General features: G+C 39.1%; 1 protein-coding gene across 1 annotated transcript; it reads right to left on the reverse strand.

The window, feature by feature from the left end:
* Window positions 1-4,327: 4,327 nt before the first annotated feature.
* On the reverse strand, window positions 4,328-11,622 carry LOC149831367 (protein CORTICAL MICROTUBULE DISORDERING 1). The gene is made up of 4 exons (XM_090013005.1): window positions 10,924-11,622; window positions 9,469-9,732; window positions 9,055-9,146; window positions 4,328-4,865 (listed from the first exon to the last, which is right to left on the reverse strand). The coding sequence occupies exons 1-4, from the start codon at window positions 11,620-11,622 to the stop codon at window positions 4,328-4,330; spliced, it is 1,593 nt and encodes a 530-aa protein (XP_089869131.1).
* Window positions 11,623-17,743: the final 6,121 nt, after the last annotated feature.

Raw genomic sequence — 17,743 nt, forward strand, 5'->3', positions numbered from 1 at the left:
GACTAGGTCAGACATAGACCCAATCTACCCAGAACCCCCAACAGGTCCAGGTTCCGAACTCGGTTCGATCGGGTTTTAGCTCCAATCCACCCGGAACCTGCTTATTGGGTTCGGGTTTGGATTGAGTGCCTCTGTGATGGGCTCAAACCCAGTCCACCTAGAAACCCTGAAATGGGTCCAAGTTCGATTGGGTTGAACATGGATCTTATCCACCCAGATATCCACCCTTCTGGGTCATGGATCAGATCCTATTGGGTAAAATACAAACCCGATCCATCCCAAACCTCAAGACAGGTCCGGACCTTAGACCGAATTCCACCGGATCAGGCTCACACTCGATTCACTTGGTCCTGCCAATGGGTCTGAAATGGATCGGGTCCCATTGTGTCAGGTGTAGACCTGATCCATCTAATCCTGCCAATGGGTCTGGGTCTGGATTGGGTCCTGCCAGATCAGGTGAAAATTCGATCCACTAGAAAACCCAATAGAGGATTTCTGGAACCGGATTGGGTGCTCACCCGATCCATCCTGTAACCCTCTAATGGGTTACTAGGCCTGGATCGGGTCACCGCTGGGATGGGCATAGACCCGTTCCACCCAGGATCGGGTCCCTCACTTCGGTTGAGTTTTATTGTAGCTACTACAGTAAAACCCGATAACTCCCTCCTTGAAACTGAATGGTTCCATCCCCCTTCTAGCCACTGCCACTGGTGGCCGACCATAGTCGTCGTCAGCGACGTCCACTCTTCGGCGACTAGCGGCTGATGGAGGTCGGTGATTGAAGGCCGATCATATTTTTTTTAAGGGGTTTACTCTCCCTCCCTCTCATTGTCTTTCGCAGCCAGCAGCTACCACCAGTGGCTGGCCTCAGTCGTCCGATGACAAATACAGAGGTGGGAACAGAACACCAAAACAAAAAGAAAGCAGTTAGTCTGCCAGAATCCCCCATTTGCTGGGCCTCTAGCTCCCCCCAATTGGTTTGCAGGAACTTGACTGTGTCCCAAGCCAGAGATTCGTTGGCATATTCGAAATCCTGCAATTCTGGTAATCTTTGTGTCCTCTATAATCTTAGTGAGCCAATGTCTCCACTTGGCATTGTTGCTGTATATACCATAATGTTACCTTGACTCTCCCAAATTCTGACAATTGTGTCCTACAATATCCTAGTCTCAGGAATAATAATAGTCATGATCCTGGAGCCAGACTTTCTACCCTACGATCACAGCTCCTAGAGCACTGACAACTACTATCGCCATGGGTTGAACCGGCCCCTTCACCCTCTTACCGATTTGGATGATCCATTCAGCATGGTTAGAAACAGGCCACTCACAAGGAACGATGCCTGTGCAACTCTAAGCTATATCCTGATCTTTAATTATCTGATGAAGAAACTGAGGCTAGAAGAACTTCACAGGCCGATCATATCATGTTCCTGGATCTTTTGATGGTCCACCTTATCCCCTCTTAAATCTTATAAAGTGTAGGCGGCCCAAACAAGTAAAATTAAAGGACATTAATTGAATGCTACATTAGGTACATCTGAGGAAATGCTCAAAGGGTGGCAAGTAATACTTTTGTCTTCCCCTGCTTAATGTAATAGTGAGTGGCCTTATCCCATTTGCATTAGATCAGGTCGGTGAGTCATGGTTCACAAACACTTCAAATCAAAATATGTTTCTTCATCGTCTTTCTTTCTGGATATTTCTAGATTTCAGTTATCCTAGTTCTTTCCATTTGAAGCAGAATCAGTCTTTCATATATAGGCACTAGGTCTGTATGCAACATGTCCAAACTATCTTAGGTAATATTCCTTAATTATATAATTAGCCAGCTTATCCTAACTCCCTTCATAGTTATTTTTTATTTTCAAAGTCCTCTTCACAAGGCCTATAATATATCCTTTTTACCCTTTTTCTGTCATCCAATCCAGTCCAGTGTACTTGCTCCATTTTTTTATTCTTAATTAATTAATGCCATTAGGCTGGAGTATACCCTTTACGAGCCGAGCCCGAACAGCCTAAGCACCGCTTGTTTACTAGCCCAACCTTCCAATCTTTTTTTATCTATTTCTTCAGAATTGTGGGCCCTCAAATGTCATTTTTTTTAATCATGGGTCTAGTTTTTGAAACATATGTTGACGATTGTCTGCCTGAAAATTCCCCTACAATTTACTATATGGCAAGTCTATGTCAAAATCCAATTCAACGTAGAAATATAAGGTCTTCCTAATTGAGCCATTGCATTCCATCATTTTTCATATTAATCAAATATATAACACTTCATATATATATATATACCTACTTCCAACTTCTCAACTGCTACTTCCCTAGTCAGACCAACTACAGTTATGTCACGTAAACAGGTAATCAGCCATACTTGTATGTTCTAGAGAGGACCACTTAAACCAAATCATTGAAGAAATGCATTTGAAGGTAGAGACTGCATTGCAATATTATTGTGGGTCCTAATATTATGCTGCAATTGTGCTTCATATAGAAGTATTTCTAAAGCAATATTAACTTCACAGAGCTTCCTCAATCCAGCAATGCAAAAAAAAAAAAAAAAGGAATTATGCTAGCTGCCAGAATTACTGGTATGGGGAAGGAATCAGGTTCCTAAGATATTGAACCTGACCTCTTTCTTGTTGAGGTCCCTCTTGCAAGGTGTACTGGGCACCAGCAGCTCTCAGTTAAAGTTTAGGCTTTGTTTGGGAGCATGTAGGTGGTGGGTGTTTGAGGAAACAATAATGGAAAACATGGACAGAGTTACAAGCTGTTTATGGATGTGGATTCTTCATCTTTCTTGTTGGAAAAGAAGATTCGAACGCCGCACAGGAATGAGTCTGTGTAATCGAGGAGATTTTTCAGATACTGAAAGTCCTCGAGGACAGACAAGTCACATTTGGCATCTACCGTCTGAATGAGGACGCCAAGAGCTGGTGAAAAACCATACAAGAGGTTTGGTACACATCAGAGGAATTGCAAGCGCTCACCTGGATGCAGTTTTGAAGGTGTTTTTAAACACATACTTCTCTCGTTTCACCAAAGATGGCAAGATACAAGAATCCTTGATCTCAAGAAAGGCGGTATGAAAATCGCCGAATACACGACCAAATTTTGGCATCTGGATAAATATTGCCCACGATTCAGAAATCCCCAACACCCGCCACTGTTTGGGAACTCTGGGAGATGGCAGCCCAAATCTCTCCCATCTCCCAAATCTAGTTATAACTTATTGGTTACAGTTGGCAACTCCAACGTGGAATACTCTTATCTCGCACTCAATTACCTTTTAGATTAGGTTAGCTGTTTGGGAGATGGTAGTTGGCAAGGAAATGCCAGATTGCCACCTCCAGCCAGTGGCTAGATACCAGCGACCAAACAGTGTAGGTGCTGGCAAATCCTAAAGCTCCCAAATCATGAATTTGGAATGTCCAGAATTTTATTGGTATTTCAATGACAAATGCAGGCTCCCAAACACAGACCAAGGTGGGCATGGACATCCTTGGATTTTGGAAATTCCTACTATTAATAGGAACATTGATATTTCAGAGGTTTCAGATTTTATTGGCATCTAAATATACCCTTATTCCCTATAGATATCCAGATATTACTGGATTTTTGGTATTTCTCTAGGAGTAGGAACTCTCGAAACCCAAGATCTAGAATTTTGTGGGCTTGAACTTTCCAAAATGATGTGAACTGTGAAGGCGCTTGAGTCCATAGGTATTGGTTGGGTCATGGTCATAGACTTGTAATATTGCTATTTCCATCTCCATATATGGAAATCATGAGTGTTACTATGTTTTTTATTCATGGTCATCTTTTGTGATTTGGTACATGAGATTCTGTTAATAACTGGCCTTAACAGTACGTAGACTTTGTTCTCCATCATAAGCACAATAACTTTAAGAGGAATATGCATATTTGCCCATAAAGATTCCACCTTCCTGGCTAGCTAGAGGCAACCATGGTTTGCCACCTGACATGAGATGACTATGTCTTCAAACCCGCCGAGGGCGTTCCCCGTCGCAAGGTCAAAGCTGGATGTATTTTCCGGTGGTCGTCGAGGGTTTACCAACCGGAGGCCTGCCAATGTGTGGTCAATCATGGGATATTTTTCCTTGGTTTAGCTGATAAAAGAAAATATTTAGTCCTTTATAAATGATGAACATGAATGCCCTTCCAAGAAAATAGCTCTAACATATGTAAATAAACATTCAACTCAATCAGAACCTTTCATTGTATGCTAAGATGAATACAGACTTGGCCAAGGAAATGGATGTCACAATCGCAAGTTACAAGTTTAGAGTCTCTCTGCTCCAATGTCAAGTGCAATTCTTGCATTGGCTGAGCAAATATTCATAACCCTTCTTCTTCAACCTATCAACAATGGCTTCCACTTCACCAGTTGCAGACCATTCTTCCTTCTTTCTGGCTAACAACTCGTCCAACCAGTCATTGATACTTTTCATCTCCGATATACCGATTGCTGACTGTTCGCTCGATGCCCACTGCCTGGATTTCCAGGTGACTGCAGTCTTCGGATCATGAGACTCTAGTGCTTTATCTAAGAACTCCAAGAACCATGACTCTGACTCTTTGAGGAGGAGAGCCCTCAGTTCTTGTATTTCTTTGCCTCCATCTCCACTCTTCCATTCTATCTTCTCCTTCTGCTGTGTTTCTATAGAAATAGTGCATGAACTCTTGTGAATTTCTTTGGTCCTATTGAGCTTGTCTTTGCCAGAGAATGCTGTCAGTGAGTTGTTTTTCTTGGCAGAGTTGAGGGTGTGGTGGAGATCAAAGAATTTGGTGAGGATGAGATGTGTTTCGGCTACTGCTGAAGATTGTAGAGAAGATAACATGCTGGTAGATATTAAAAGGCAGACTGAGGTTAGGATGCAACTCAACTAGAACTCATATTATGAGTAATAACATTGGTGTCGTCAGGTTAGCTCAAAATTATACCTAGAACCAAGGACTTTGACAAACTAATCATTTCTTTTGCCTAGTTGTTTGAGAAAAGAAAGAAAAAGCCTCATTTATGAAAAATGAGCCTCACATTGATCATCTGCGGCGAACTCCACTTTAAAACGATGAAAGTTGTCTTAAAGGGCAAAGCCCTCAAGGGGCATTAGATCTTGAGCTGGACAAATGAATATTAAATATTAATATGAACTCGGCTGTAGCTTTAGATTCAAATTCAGTCCGGTCTTTGATCTATCGCTTTACCATTCTTTTTGGACAAAGGTTTGTTGCTTGACCAAGACAGTGCGACTTGAGAATTTCTTTTGTGACTTGAAAACTTCTTTTATGACTTAAGGAATTCCTTTGTGACTTACAAATTTTTTTTGTGACTTGCGATTTTTTATTTGACTCAACATATCAACACATTGAGACTGTATGTGCACGCGCTACTCATGTTTGATCGGTGGCTGCCCTTAATGGAACGCTACAAGGTCGAGTTTTAAGAGAGAAGTGAGAAACTTTGATTTTTTTCTGTGGTTTTTTCTTTCTTCTCCCTTACTGTGAAGCTGTTCAAGGTAACTATGTCGTGGTAACTAGCTTACACGAGAGGTGAGGCTTGGTTGTATCCCAAAAGCAAAGTTGTAAACAACCCTACTACACCTAAGATCAAACCTGGTGATGCAACTGCCGCTTTTAATAAAGCACATTGCTGCTCGCTTCCAAGCATTGGTCTCACGGTAGGCTGTTATTTTAAGTCAGACCTGACCAACATGGCCTATCTGGTTAAGCAGAACCAGTCCATGCTTTGCTTATTCAAGCAAAGGTTGGGGCTCAACGTACAAGGCTAACAGAAAAGATGAATAGACCTCTTAGTAGCAGGGCCTTAATTTAAAGCCTGGCCCTCGCCAATAACAGGCCTAGCCCACTCAGTCTGTGGACTGCCTAGGCCTGAGAGCTGCATAAAACATCAAAATCTCTATGTTTTCGCTGTTTTCACACTGCAGTCATTTTTAATGTCAAGTACTTGTTAAGTACTTGACATAATCGTTGGGTCTGCTCTCCCTAGGCTCATGTTCATGTTGCACACATTGTCATGCAATGCATCCATCACCTAATTGGGCAATAAGCTCTCACTCCCCAATTGACTGTGAACCTGAGAAAATGCATCCTATGTCACAAAGATGATGTTCAACACAGAAGACATGTGGCACGAGTTCAATTGGCAAGTTCTAAAATTTTTAAGGAAATAGAACACAAGGATATACAAAAAAAATTTATTGCGTATAAATAAAAAAAACTATTTTTTGATATTTTTATAATAATAATAATAATAAGAGATTTTCATTGAAATTATATTAACATGTGATAAAATATATTAAAACCTGTCAGTGTCTATGTTAGTGTGCTTGCTTGTGTCACTACTTTAAATGGTTAACATCAAACTTTTTGGATGGAGGACTTTTTTGTCCTTTTCCCCACCCGTCGTTTCACAACTTTTGAATGAAGGATATTTTTGTCATTTCCTCGAACCGTCATTTCAGGGCAAGAAAAACAAGTAAGGGTGATTAAGTCTTTGCAACAGCACCAGAGTCCGATGCAAAGTTATGTCAACATACACGGGAATACGAGCCCTATGTGCATGAATACGTGGCGCTCATTCGATCCCCCGAACACGAACGTGGGATTCAGTGAATCATCGGGGGCGAACATACACAACCCTCCCCGAAATTATATGTTAACTCTCTTGCAAATAATAATAACAAGGGTAATTTTTAAATAACCACCAAAGTTTTCCCACTATCTAGTATAACCACCAGATGTTTGGATATGGAGAATTAGAAACGCAATAGGTTCACTTTTGCAAAAAACTCTATCAAGCTTGACCCAACCTGTTTACTTACCAGGCTAGTTGAGAGAAAGAGAGAGTATTAAGAAGATGAGAAGTCTTGCTAACGAGGGCAGAGCAAGTTTCCTAATAACTAGGCTCTTAAATTTGCGAAAGGTGTATGGGCAGAATGGTCTTTATAATGGATAATTAAGATAAGTTATGGAGGTAACTAACGTGGGTTCGCTTAACCCAGGCAAAAACTTTGATGGGAAGTTGAAAACTTCCAAACTTTTGATGTGGTCATGAATTAGACTACAAAGTTTGGTGGTTATTTGAAAATTTTTCCTAATAACAAGAGGAGCATGCTTATGAGTGTCTTTGTGGGCTAGGGCACTCATTTAGGGTTTATCCATAAGCGAAGCCACATATGGATGCCCATCCTGAAATCCCCAATAAGGGGGTTTGGGTCAGGGTGGGCAAGTGACCACCTTGACCTGAATGATGTCCCTCTCCCCTCCCCCTATAACCCCCAACCCCACCCCCAAAAAAAAAAAAAGTCATGAGAGAGAGAGAGAGAGTGGGAATTGTGTTGCCTTCTTTTTCGTTAGGTTGCCATTAGGACCCTAAAAAAATCATAATTTTTGGTGTTTGATGTTAGATCTGAACCGTTAGATTTGTTTATCATTGCTTATTCAATAGAAAATATGTTTTTAACTAATTTTTACATCAAATCAATTTAAAATAAAGCTTGTTTCTTAATAAATAAGCAGTTATAAACACATTCAATGGTTTAAATCTAGCCTAAAACAACTAATACTATGATTTTTAGAGAGTCTTAACAGTGACCTAAAGAAAAAAAGGGATAGCACAATGCTCATTCTCATAAGCACAATGTGAGGATTTCTGGCTCCGCCTCTAGCCCTATCAAAGGTTGACCCTTCTTCTTAGGCATGTTCCTCTTCATCAAAATAACAATAATAATAACAGTGGTAAAAGTAATAACAATAATTGATTGATATTTGGTTGATCGCCGGTGATAGATAGGGTTTCATTAGCTGGACTGGCTACAACCCATGTTTACATGCTTTCCAAATTTGTTTAACTCTTTGAATATTGTCTCCTTGTCGATGTCATCGAATATGTATGACTGATTGCAAATGAGGTTCAATGAAACGTTTTCCTTCTAAAAAAATAGTAATGACAATAATAGAAATATTAAGAGAGAGAAAGAATAAGAATATGAATAACAAAATTAAGAATTTTAATAATAATATTTTTGGCCCAAATTGATAGTTTGCATAGACTCTGGAGATATTTGAGTCTTTTTATTTTCACATGTTCACACACCCACACTGAAAAATCAGAAAAAAGTGATAATATATAGAGAGAGAGAGTAGAGAGTAGCTACCTATACAGATCGTACCTACCAGTCTTTTGAAAGGTTCACACACTCACACTGAAAAATCAGAAAAAAGTGATACTATATATAGAGAGAGAGTAGAGAGTAGCTGCCTATACAGATCGTACCTACCGTTACCTACCAGGATTCTGAAAGGTTCTTTTCAATGTTTTTTCACAAATTTGATCGTACAGATGTGTTTTAACTGATTGATTTTATCATTTGTTTCCGACGTGCAAATAGTTTTTTATAAGGTTTGAAAATCGATGGTGTAAATTGTTTTATAAATACATAAATATTTAAGGCTTAAAAATCATATTTTTTATCAAAAAAATACTATCTTTCCTAGCAAATTGACCATGCCTAACTCATCTACGTAGTCAGATTTGGAAAGAACAACTCACCCTTATAGAGAGAGAGAGTCGCTAAAATATGAGAATTATCTTGTGAACTGCACTTTGATGATTTTTTTTTATTTTCTCTTAAATCTAACAGCATGGATGTGATCTACATGTTTGGTTTTAGAAGGACCTGGTTATGATGCATAAATGAGATTTGTTTAAGGTTTTAAAATCAATACCTCATAATCTTCATGAATATTAAAGCATTCAAAACTCACATTTTTTTATCAAAAATACACAATCTAACAGTTGATTCATACCAAATTTACCATGCCTAACACATCTACATCATTGGATTTGCAAAAAAAAACTGTTGAAAATGGCCATATTTTTTAGTTCTCATATTCTAGTGAATATATATATATATATATATCACCAACAACTGAGAAAATGGCATTAATGCCCAATTTGAAGGAAAATATAGAACTAAAGCCAAATGTGAGATAACAAAGTACATACCTAAGACACTTCACAAGCGACTCTGCAGCAGCAGCTTCTTCCAGAGCCAGGGCTGCTGCAAATGAAGCAATATTTCTTCTTCTTATAACTTCCTACAAACAATAGCGAAGCAAGATTAGAAGAAAATACCAACTAGTGTCATAAATGGGTTGAGTATCATCCACCCTACAAGATCCAAGTGTAGACCCACATAAGTGACAAATCTTTTTAATCTTCCTCTAATTCTCTCTCTCAAAAAAGTGGCAAATCTTTTTTTTTTTTGCTAGGATAAGGGAAAACACCCCGTTATTGGCTGCACATTGGCAGGCTGCCCATTGATATAACGCTTGAGGTCCCTCCTGCCCATCAGAGAGTATATCCAAATTTGATGTTGTAAACAAAGTAAAAGAATTTCTTGAGAGAGAGAGAGAGAACCTTGCCGAGTTTAACTGCATCAAGAGGAAGAGACTTCCATGAAACAATGCAACTTGTGGCCTTCTGAGCTCCAATTGCTTGGTGAGGTGATCTTGTGGCCTTCTGAGTTCCAAGTGCTTGGTGAGGTGAGCCCCCATCTTTGACAACCTTACTTTCGCTCGCTTCCAATTTTTTGCTTGTTTTTAGAGGTGGTTTCCCTGTGGTTCCTTTTGATTTCAAGGCATTAACTTGTTCGCATTGAAGAGTCGTAGAAGTAGATCCAACCTGCACATTTATATAACCACAAATATAATCATCTAAAACTGTTATGAAGTCTGCTTGGTATGTTTAGCCACATCGGTCGACTCATTTGGGTTGGAGTGGTTAATGAGGCTCCATATAGAGCTGGAAACAAGTTCAAATTGAGTGCACGGAATTCCTTAATTTAAGATGAAAAACAGATACAGATATAAGTTGGCCAAAGGTCGGTTACATGTAGGTCTACCCATGTCCATATCCAACTAATTAAATCCATTGATAATCGACCCATTTATTTTGGCATCTTTATATTTTATATATTTTCCTTGGAAGAAAATATTATGCATCATATTAAAATTTTGAGTTGAATATGGTAGGGGGTCTGGACTGGTTGTACTCGACTGGCTTTCACACACATACATAAACAAAAAAAATATGGACCACCCACGACTCTACAGTAACGCTCTAATAGAAACAGCCCATTCCATAATTTTTTTTTGTGAATCAAGCTCTACAGACCATTCCATCACACTTAAGTTTTTTTTGTGAATCAAGCTCTACAGATATGATCAAAAACATGTTTTAGATCATCCGATAACATTGCATAAGCAGAATTTTTAAAAGATTTAAAATTCTCTAGTCCACACTCCACAATGTGTAAACAAAATTTGATTGAGAAAATCATGTTTTTATATTCAAACTACCTGTTCAAAAGTATATTTCCTAGTAAACGAACAATGGCACCTATGAGTTATGCAAGAAGAGTAAGTTATTCTAATGTGCAACCAATATATATATATATATGAGCGACACAAACATGTTAATACGAGCTTTTTGCATTTTTTTTTTAAATTCTGGCCATACAGCTAGTACTTGATTTTTTAGGGATCAGATCTTGGAGCGTTAGATTCTGACACGTGAGTGGTTTTTATAAGGTTCCAAAAATCAATGATCCAAAATCTTTGTAAATTTTGGTGTCTCTAATTATCCTTTTTTTCATCAAAAACACATGTTCCATATGTCAATTCCTAGTATATCGGTTATGCTGAATACATCTATGGGGTCGGAATCACAAGAAAAGTGCCGAAAAGAGCAAAAAAAACCCATTTACTATATATATATATATATATATATATATATATATATATATATATATATATATATATATATATATATATATATATAATTGACGCTAATACAATTAGTAAACTTACATACCTGCTCTTTGGTTTCCTTTGTGCTTCTCCTCTTAGTCCCTCTGTCCTGCATCTCCTCTGCCTTCCCACTTTTCTTTTCTCCTGTTTTGCCCTTAGGCACCCCCAATTGTTCCACTTTTCTCTCTCTCACCCCCTCCTCCTCACCACCCTTCTTCTGCTTCCCATTTGTGCATGTCTTCATATACCTGGAAGCAACAGAGACCTTCTCCTCTTTGATTGAAACCCTAATGTTCACTTTCTCCTTCTCCCTCTCCCCCTCCCAACCACTTCCACCATTCACTACCTTTCCGTCTCGCAAGTCAGGGAACTCAGAGTCACCATCTTCAGAGACCACCACCATTTGCATGAGGTCTTTGGGGTTCCCCACAAAAGGGTGCCTCCCCTGTAGGGGCCTGACCCCTAGGATCAAGGGCACTGGGTTTCCCACCTCCATCTTGTCTATGTAGATGAACTGCCCCAGCTGTAGCTTGTCTGCTCTGATGAGCTCATTGTCCACCTCAGAGAGGGAGACGTAGGTGGAGTGGGAGGAGTCAGAGACCTTGAGGAAGTAGCCTTGGTTTGGCCACAGGCCTGATCCAGTTAGTGCAGGGACTATGCCTATCACTTGGAGGAGGATGGGCTTGTGATGATCACCAGTAGAGGCCCTAGAGTTCAAGCCCTCCAGCAGTTTCAAAAGGACACCTGGTGTGAGGGACGCCATTTTGCTAGACAAGATCGTGGCATCAAAATGTCAATGATCAGACAAAGAATTATGTCATTGTCTATTGTTTAAGCATGTTTGTTTCAGTGCCACGAAAAGGGAAGGCTTTTCATGGGAATAGGTACATATTTCAAAGAATTAGGTGATGAGAAAAACTGAGGCTCACTTGTGCCATCATGGCACCTTCCTACCATGATGATTTGATGTTTATTTCACTCGTAATGAAAAACGAAAAGAAAGAGATACCAGCTCACAATTTTCTGTGAAAATTGCATGAAACAAAAATAACATTTGTTTCTTCTCGTGAGAGTCACTCTCACACAAATAATGAAAGATGAGAAAATGATTCTTGTTGCTCCATTTTCTCCTGCTTAAACAAATATTAGAAAGTGCAGCGGTGAGAAAACCACTCTTGTTTTTCTCCTTTGAACCGGAATTAGAATTGTAAGGAGTCCCTTGCGGTTCTGATTCATACGACTCCAAATCGTACGTGGCCAGCATAGCAAATGTACTCTCGTAGAATATGAAAAAACACCCCCCAACAAAAGTCGGTCGCTGTGCAGAGAGGTATGGAAGTTTACACGTGCATGCACACACAACGAGTTTCAAATTTGGGATAAGATTCAGATCTGCTTAATTAAATTACCTTCAGATTCGCACCAATGTTTACATGCGAGCGCACACACAAACATAGGCATGCAAACGGTTGGGATCCAAAAACAGTTAAATACATGGAGGAGTCGGATCCAAAACAGCTGAAATTTGCAAAACCTTCCTGCTGGATCTGACACATTTGCATCCTTACACAAATTAACCCACAATACCATTGTGATAACAAACCATGATAATTTATGCTGACACACTGATGTTGTAGAAGGCCATTGTGAAAACCTGTGACTTCACTATTTATGCACAAGTACAAGGGAAAAAAATCCCATGTAGGGCCTTCGTGGGTCACAGGAAAAGCCTGAGCCAGGATCAGGTGCCATCACACGGCATACTTTGAGTGTGCTTCTGCACCCGACTGCCCTCCATCTGATTTTGGGCCTCACAACTGATAGACTGCAAGCCAAAGATGGAGGGCATCAGGTGCAGCGGTACACTTCAAAGTGTGCCATGTGATGACACCTGATCGCTCAAAAAAGTTTCATTTTTGTGGTAAAGGGGGCTTTTTCTGTGGGACTCAAATGAGAAAGGTGGGTAGTGCACACCAATGTATAGGTATCGGCTCTGTATTGTTTAGTCAACAATTCAGATAAATCGGTAATTGGTCAAAAAATAATTAAAAAATATTATATGTCAATCAGAACGTCACACATATTAAAGCCATTAAAATAATATAATAATTTTAAGTATTTTCGTATCGATTTTCTGCCCATACAATATGTATCGGCCGATACACTGATACTGACAACATTGGTGAACACACATGAAACAACTGCGAGGAAAGCACTCCTCATGCCTGTTTACAGTGAAAACAAAGTCCCATAAAGAGTAGTTAAGACTTTTTCCGCAGTTAACACTGCACCATTTTGTGCATGGAGAGTGTTACGGTGACACACAAACGCCCTACAGCGGGACCACGGCATATCAGATGCAATTACATTGTACACTTTGGTGTGCCATTATACTGTATCTGCCCTCCCTCTTCTGTTGGAGCCACAGCTGACAGGCTATATCCTATAGATTGAGGGGTCAGGTGAAGCGGCATACTCAAAGTGTGCAGTATGATTGCACTTGATCAATTCTCTATTGGGACCATTCCAACAAGTCTGGATAAAATAAATTCCTAGGAATTTTCAATCATAAAATGCCAAACACCAGAAATAAGATCGAGAAAAGCCACTTCTCTGGTGTGGCATTTCCCGGGAAACAAAGACACTTTACCATTGTTGCAGGTGCTGCATCTTCCTGACCATTTTCCCAGTCCTTTAAAAAGACGATATTGCCCAACATATCCAAAGCAAACTGAGGCTAAGAAGCCCTATTTCATAAGGGCAATCTCGTCCACAAAATTGAGGTCCACTCCTGTTATCGACTCAATAGAACTCGTACAAAATGGTAACTCTCGCACCTTCTCCCTCTCACTACTTCCTTCAAAGGCACGCTCTGTAAATACCGAAACGACTGAAGGTTATATTCGGAATAAGAGTTTCATATCCGCGGCATAATGTAGATGAACGATTTCTCTAAAAAGCGGGAAAATTGTTGCTTTACAAAAACAAACCTAAAAGTTTTTGCAAAATTAAGAATTTGAATCTTCAAGAATAAAAAATGGAATTTTACTAAAAAAATCAGACATAAATTCGTGGTAGAAAAACACAAACTCAAAACAAAATTCTTTTTCCAGAACGGAAGAAAAAAAAATTAACTCAAAGTGTGCATAAATTCAAAACCAAAATCACATTTAAAAATTATCCCAAAAAATGAACTCAGCTTTTTACAAATATAAGAAAATTGAAAAAACGTACATAAAATGCAAAAATTCAATGTCAAAAATCGCATCTACTACAGATGAAGAAACTCAAATATTTTCTTCTAATGCAAAATCAAAGCATAAATTTCTCTCGAAACTAAAATTCAAACAGAAAAACGCAATCGAAACGATTATTCGAATACAAAATCAACGAAAATCAGAAAAATGCATTAAAAGAGGGGAGAAAACATAAAATAAGCAAGAAAAAACGCGATAGAAGGCAAAAAGATCTCAAAAAAAAGCAGAAGGAAAATTCAGATCGGAAAAAAGAAATGCTGAAAAGAAAATAAAATAAAAGGGAAGAGATGAAGAGAGAATCGTCGGAAGATTCAGACGGAGGAATTGAGCATTTAAAGCGACTAATTAATTACAATTAATTCCTGCAGGTAAAGAGGAAAATAGAGTGCTTACCAGAGAGAGAGAGACGTCTGATCAGGGAGCAAATCAATGGCGGAAGAGAGAGAGAGATGGAATTTCGACGTCGGGTATTTTTGGTTTTCGTTTTGTAGTCGTTTTTTGAATTTTGAATTTTTGGGAGGGTTTTGGTGAAATATAATTAGTGAGTGATTGGGAGGGCTCTCCTGAAAGAGTACACAGCACGTTATGGTCCTCTTGCTCCTCACGTAGCGTTGAAGACAGGGCATCCAAATGAAGCGGATCCAAATGACTAATGGTCCAATCCGGATCCGAATGAACCGAGATACTGAACAAAATTTGCTGATATTTTTTTATAGTAACTTGATTTTATCGTCATATTTTCAAAGCCGATATCTTCCTGAAAGAAATAATAGGAAAAAAAAACAAAATATCACCTATTTTGAAAATAACACAGTTTTTGTCCCAAATCCATAATGGATCCAATGATCAAGTAGATTTGAATCCACATCCGAATGTTATATGCTACGATCGGATCTGATGAAAGGAAAAACTGAAAACATGTATCTTAATGTAAAATGTATAAGTAGATTTAGGGTGGTCTACAGTCGGGTTAGGGCCGGGTCAGGGTTGACTCGGACCCAACCATATAACTAATAACCGGGTTGGGGTTCAGGTTCAAGTTCAGGTTCAGGTCCAGGTTTTGTCAGGTCACGAAAATGGAATCCCAAACTCAGACCCAAACAATTTTAGATATATATTACTCTGGTCGTTCAGGTGAGGTGGGGTACCCGGCAAAAATCATGACCCAAACCAGACCCACATATTGCTATGGTCGGGTTTGGGTCAACCCAGATATTATTCAGGTCGGCACTTTCCATGCCCATACCCATGAATTTGGGCTCAGATATTCGGGTCGAGTACCCGGTACAAATGGGACCTGTTGACAGCCCTAAGTGGTTTGGATTTAATCTGCAGCTGAATATGGATGCATGCCGCCCAAACTGAAACAGTGCTTTATCTCTATAAAATACTGATTTGAATCCGAGTAGTAAGCTAAATATGTCAGATCCTGATCGATCTAGCTAGATGCGAGATCCACTTCCATCCAACCACATGGAGTGTGGTTCTTGTTGAGGTCCAAATTGGATTTCATATTGGACCCACAACAGTGCGGACCTTAATTATATGGGTTTTAATAATGGATCAGGCTAAGGTCACCACTGATTTACATGGCGGTCCTAGTGGGGCGAAGGATGATAATCTCTCATTGGACCCTTCACCTTATTGAGTGGAGTTGAAGGAATTGAAAATGTGGTTGTATTTAAATATAACAACCCAATTATGTTATTCTGTTGTAATGTCTACAGATAATAAATTCTGTAATCGATCTGTTGTTGCTGAAACCCCACACTACCAAATCAAAATGCTACCACCTTATTTTCTGTCCTTTCAAGCAACCAAAAAAGATCTATATCATAAATATATCCTAAAAAATCACATATTAAATTAATTTAATCAAGCTTAGCGAGCTCTGTAGGCTGATCAAGCTCGGCTCGGTTAGTCTGACCGAGTTTGAACATTACGTTCTCTTTTATCATTTCAACAAGCCGAGGCCCGGGCTAGCTCAGTTCATTGTGCACAGGCCTAGTGAAAAAAATAACTCGAACAGTCATAAAAACAATTTCTTGGGCAGATCAGGAGCAATCACATTGCACACTTTGAGTGTGCCGCTGCACCTGATCTGCCCCCCATCTTCTGTTGGGCCCCACAGCTGTACCGCATAGATAGAGGGCAGTCAGGTGCAGCGGCACGCTCTAAGTGCACCTGATCTGCCATCTAAATTGAGGCAGCTAAGCCTGAATTTGCCATAGGTAGGTATGTGTAAATTACCCTTTTTTTATTTCTTTACCTACTACCTATTTACCTAATTAGATGCGACCTTTTAATCAACATCCTAAACAAACTTGGGACATGTAATCATAAGGCAGCCAACAGTTTGTGCATGGCCAGGGAAGAACAGGTCATATTAAATATAAGTGATTCATCCTCACCGCACATCTCGGCTTTTATCAAGATGTGTGGATCCCACTCTCACGGTTGGGCAGTGAGATTTTATCAAGATGTGTGGACCCTGCTCTCACGGTTGGCAAGTGAGATATGAGGTAAAGGTTGAACGGAACATAGCTCTCTCTCTCTCTCTCTCTCTCTCTCTCTCTCTCTCTCTCTCTCTCTCTCTATATATATATATATATATATATATATATATTCAATGTCGGGCCATGGGCTGCTCTTCAAACCCGAGCCCGTTAGGAAGCGAGCCATCTCTGGGTCAGGCACTACAACAAACCAGTGGATTAGCGATGACCTAAATCCGTCGTTAATCCGTCGCTAAACAGCTTAGCGTCGGATTAGCGACGGATATCTTTCATCACGAATTTTTTGACGCTAATAAGCGACGAAATATATCTGTCACTCATTCCGTCGCCAAGTAGCGACAGACTGTATCTGTCGTCAGTTTCGTCACTAAGTTGCGACGAAATAACGAATGACAACATCTGTCGCAAGGCCGTCGTTACTAAATAGCGATTTCGGTTTGGCGACAGATTTATAATCGTCGTTAATTCGTCGCTAAATTCAACATAAATAGTGATTAGCGATGAATATACTCGTCGCTAATCCATCGCAAATAAGGAAAAAAATAAAAAAAAAATATTTGAAAATTAAATATCGAGAAAAAATTTCTCGTGCTACAATTTATATTTCCTGTACAATTTATATTTCCTCTGAATAAAAAACAAAGTACACATAAAAATACATATAAAAGGAAACTAAAACAATTAATCGTTCCACTTTAAAAATCGCAAGTTTTAATTATTTACAATTCAACATTTACATTTTCGAAACAAAAATAAAGTAGAACAAATTCAACACATTAATCTAATCATCGCCAAGATTTTGTGCATCTTCTTGTTTATTGCTTTGATCTGTCCTTTCAGCTCCACTATGCTGATTATCGCCAACAACCTACATAAGAAAAAAAAAGGTCAGTATTGATAAACAAAAATATATTAAAATAAATTATATATTATATGTGATTCTATCATAAATGATATGTGTTATAAGGCAATAAAAAAACTCTATATGTGATTCTATCATGCTCATATGTGTTCTAAGGCAGACAAAAAACTATATATGTGATTATATCATGCTCATATGTGTTCTAAGGCAGTAAAAAAACCTCTATATGTGATTCTACCATTCTCATAT

This window comes from Nuphar pumila, chromosome 7, assembly GCF_984573655.1.
Source record: "Nuphar pumila chromosome 7, dmNupPumi1.hap1.1, whole genome shotgun sequence".
NCBI classification, from domain to species: domain Eukaryota; kingdom Viridiplantae; phylum Streptophyta; class Magnoliopsida; order Nymphaeales; family Nymphaeaceae; genus Nuphar; species Nuphar pumila.

Bases quoted from the DNA above. Each gene is read 5' to 3' on its own strand.
- LOC149831367 (XM_090013005.1), bottom strand. From the start codon at position 11,622: ATGGCGTCCCTCACACCAGGTGTCCTTTTGAAACTGCTGGAGGGCTTG. The intron at 9,733-10,923 runs GTATGTAAGTTT...ATAAATGTGCAG, and splicing joins CAAAGGAAACCAAAGAGCAG to GTTGGATCTACTTCTACGAC. The intron at 4,866-9,054 runs GTATGTACTTTG...AATATCTACCAG, and splicing joins TCGCTTGTGAAGTGTCTTAG to CATGTTATCTTCTCTACAAT.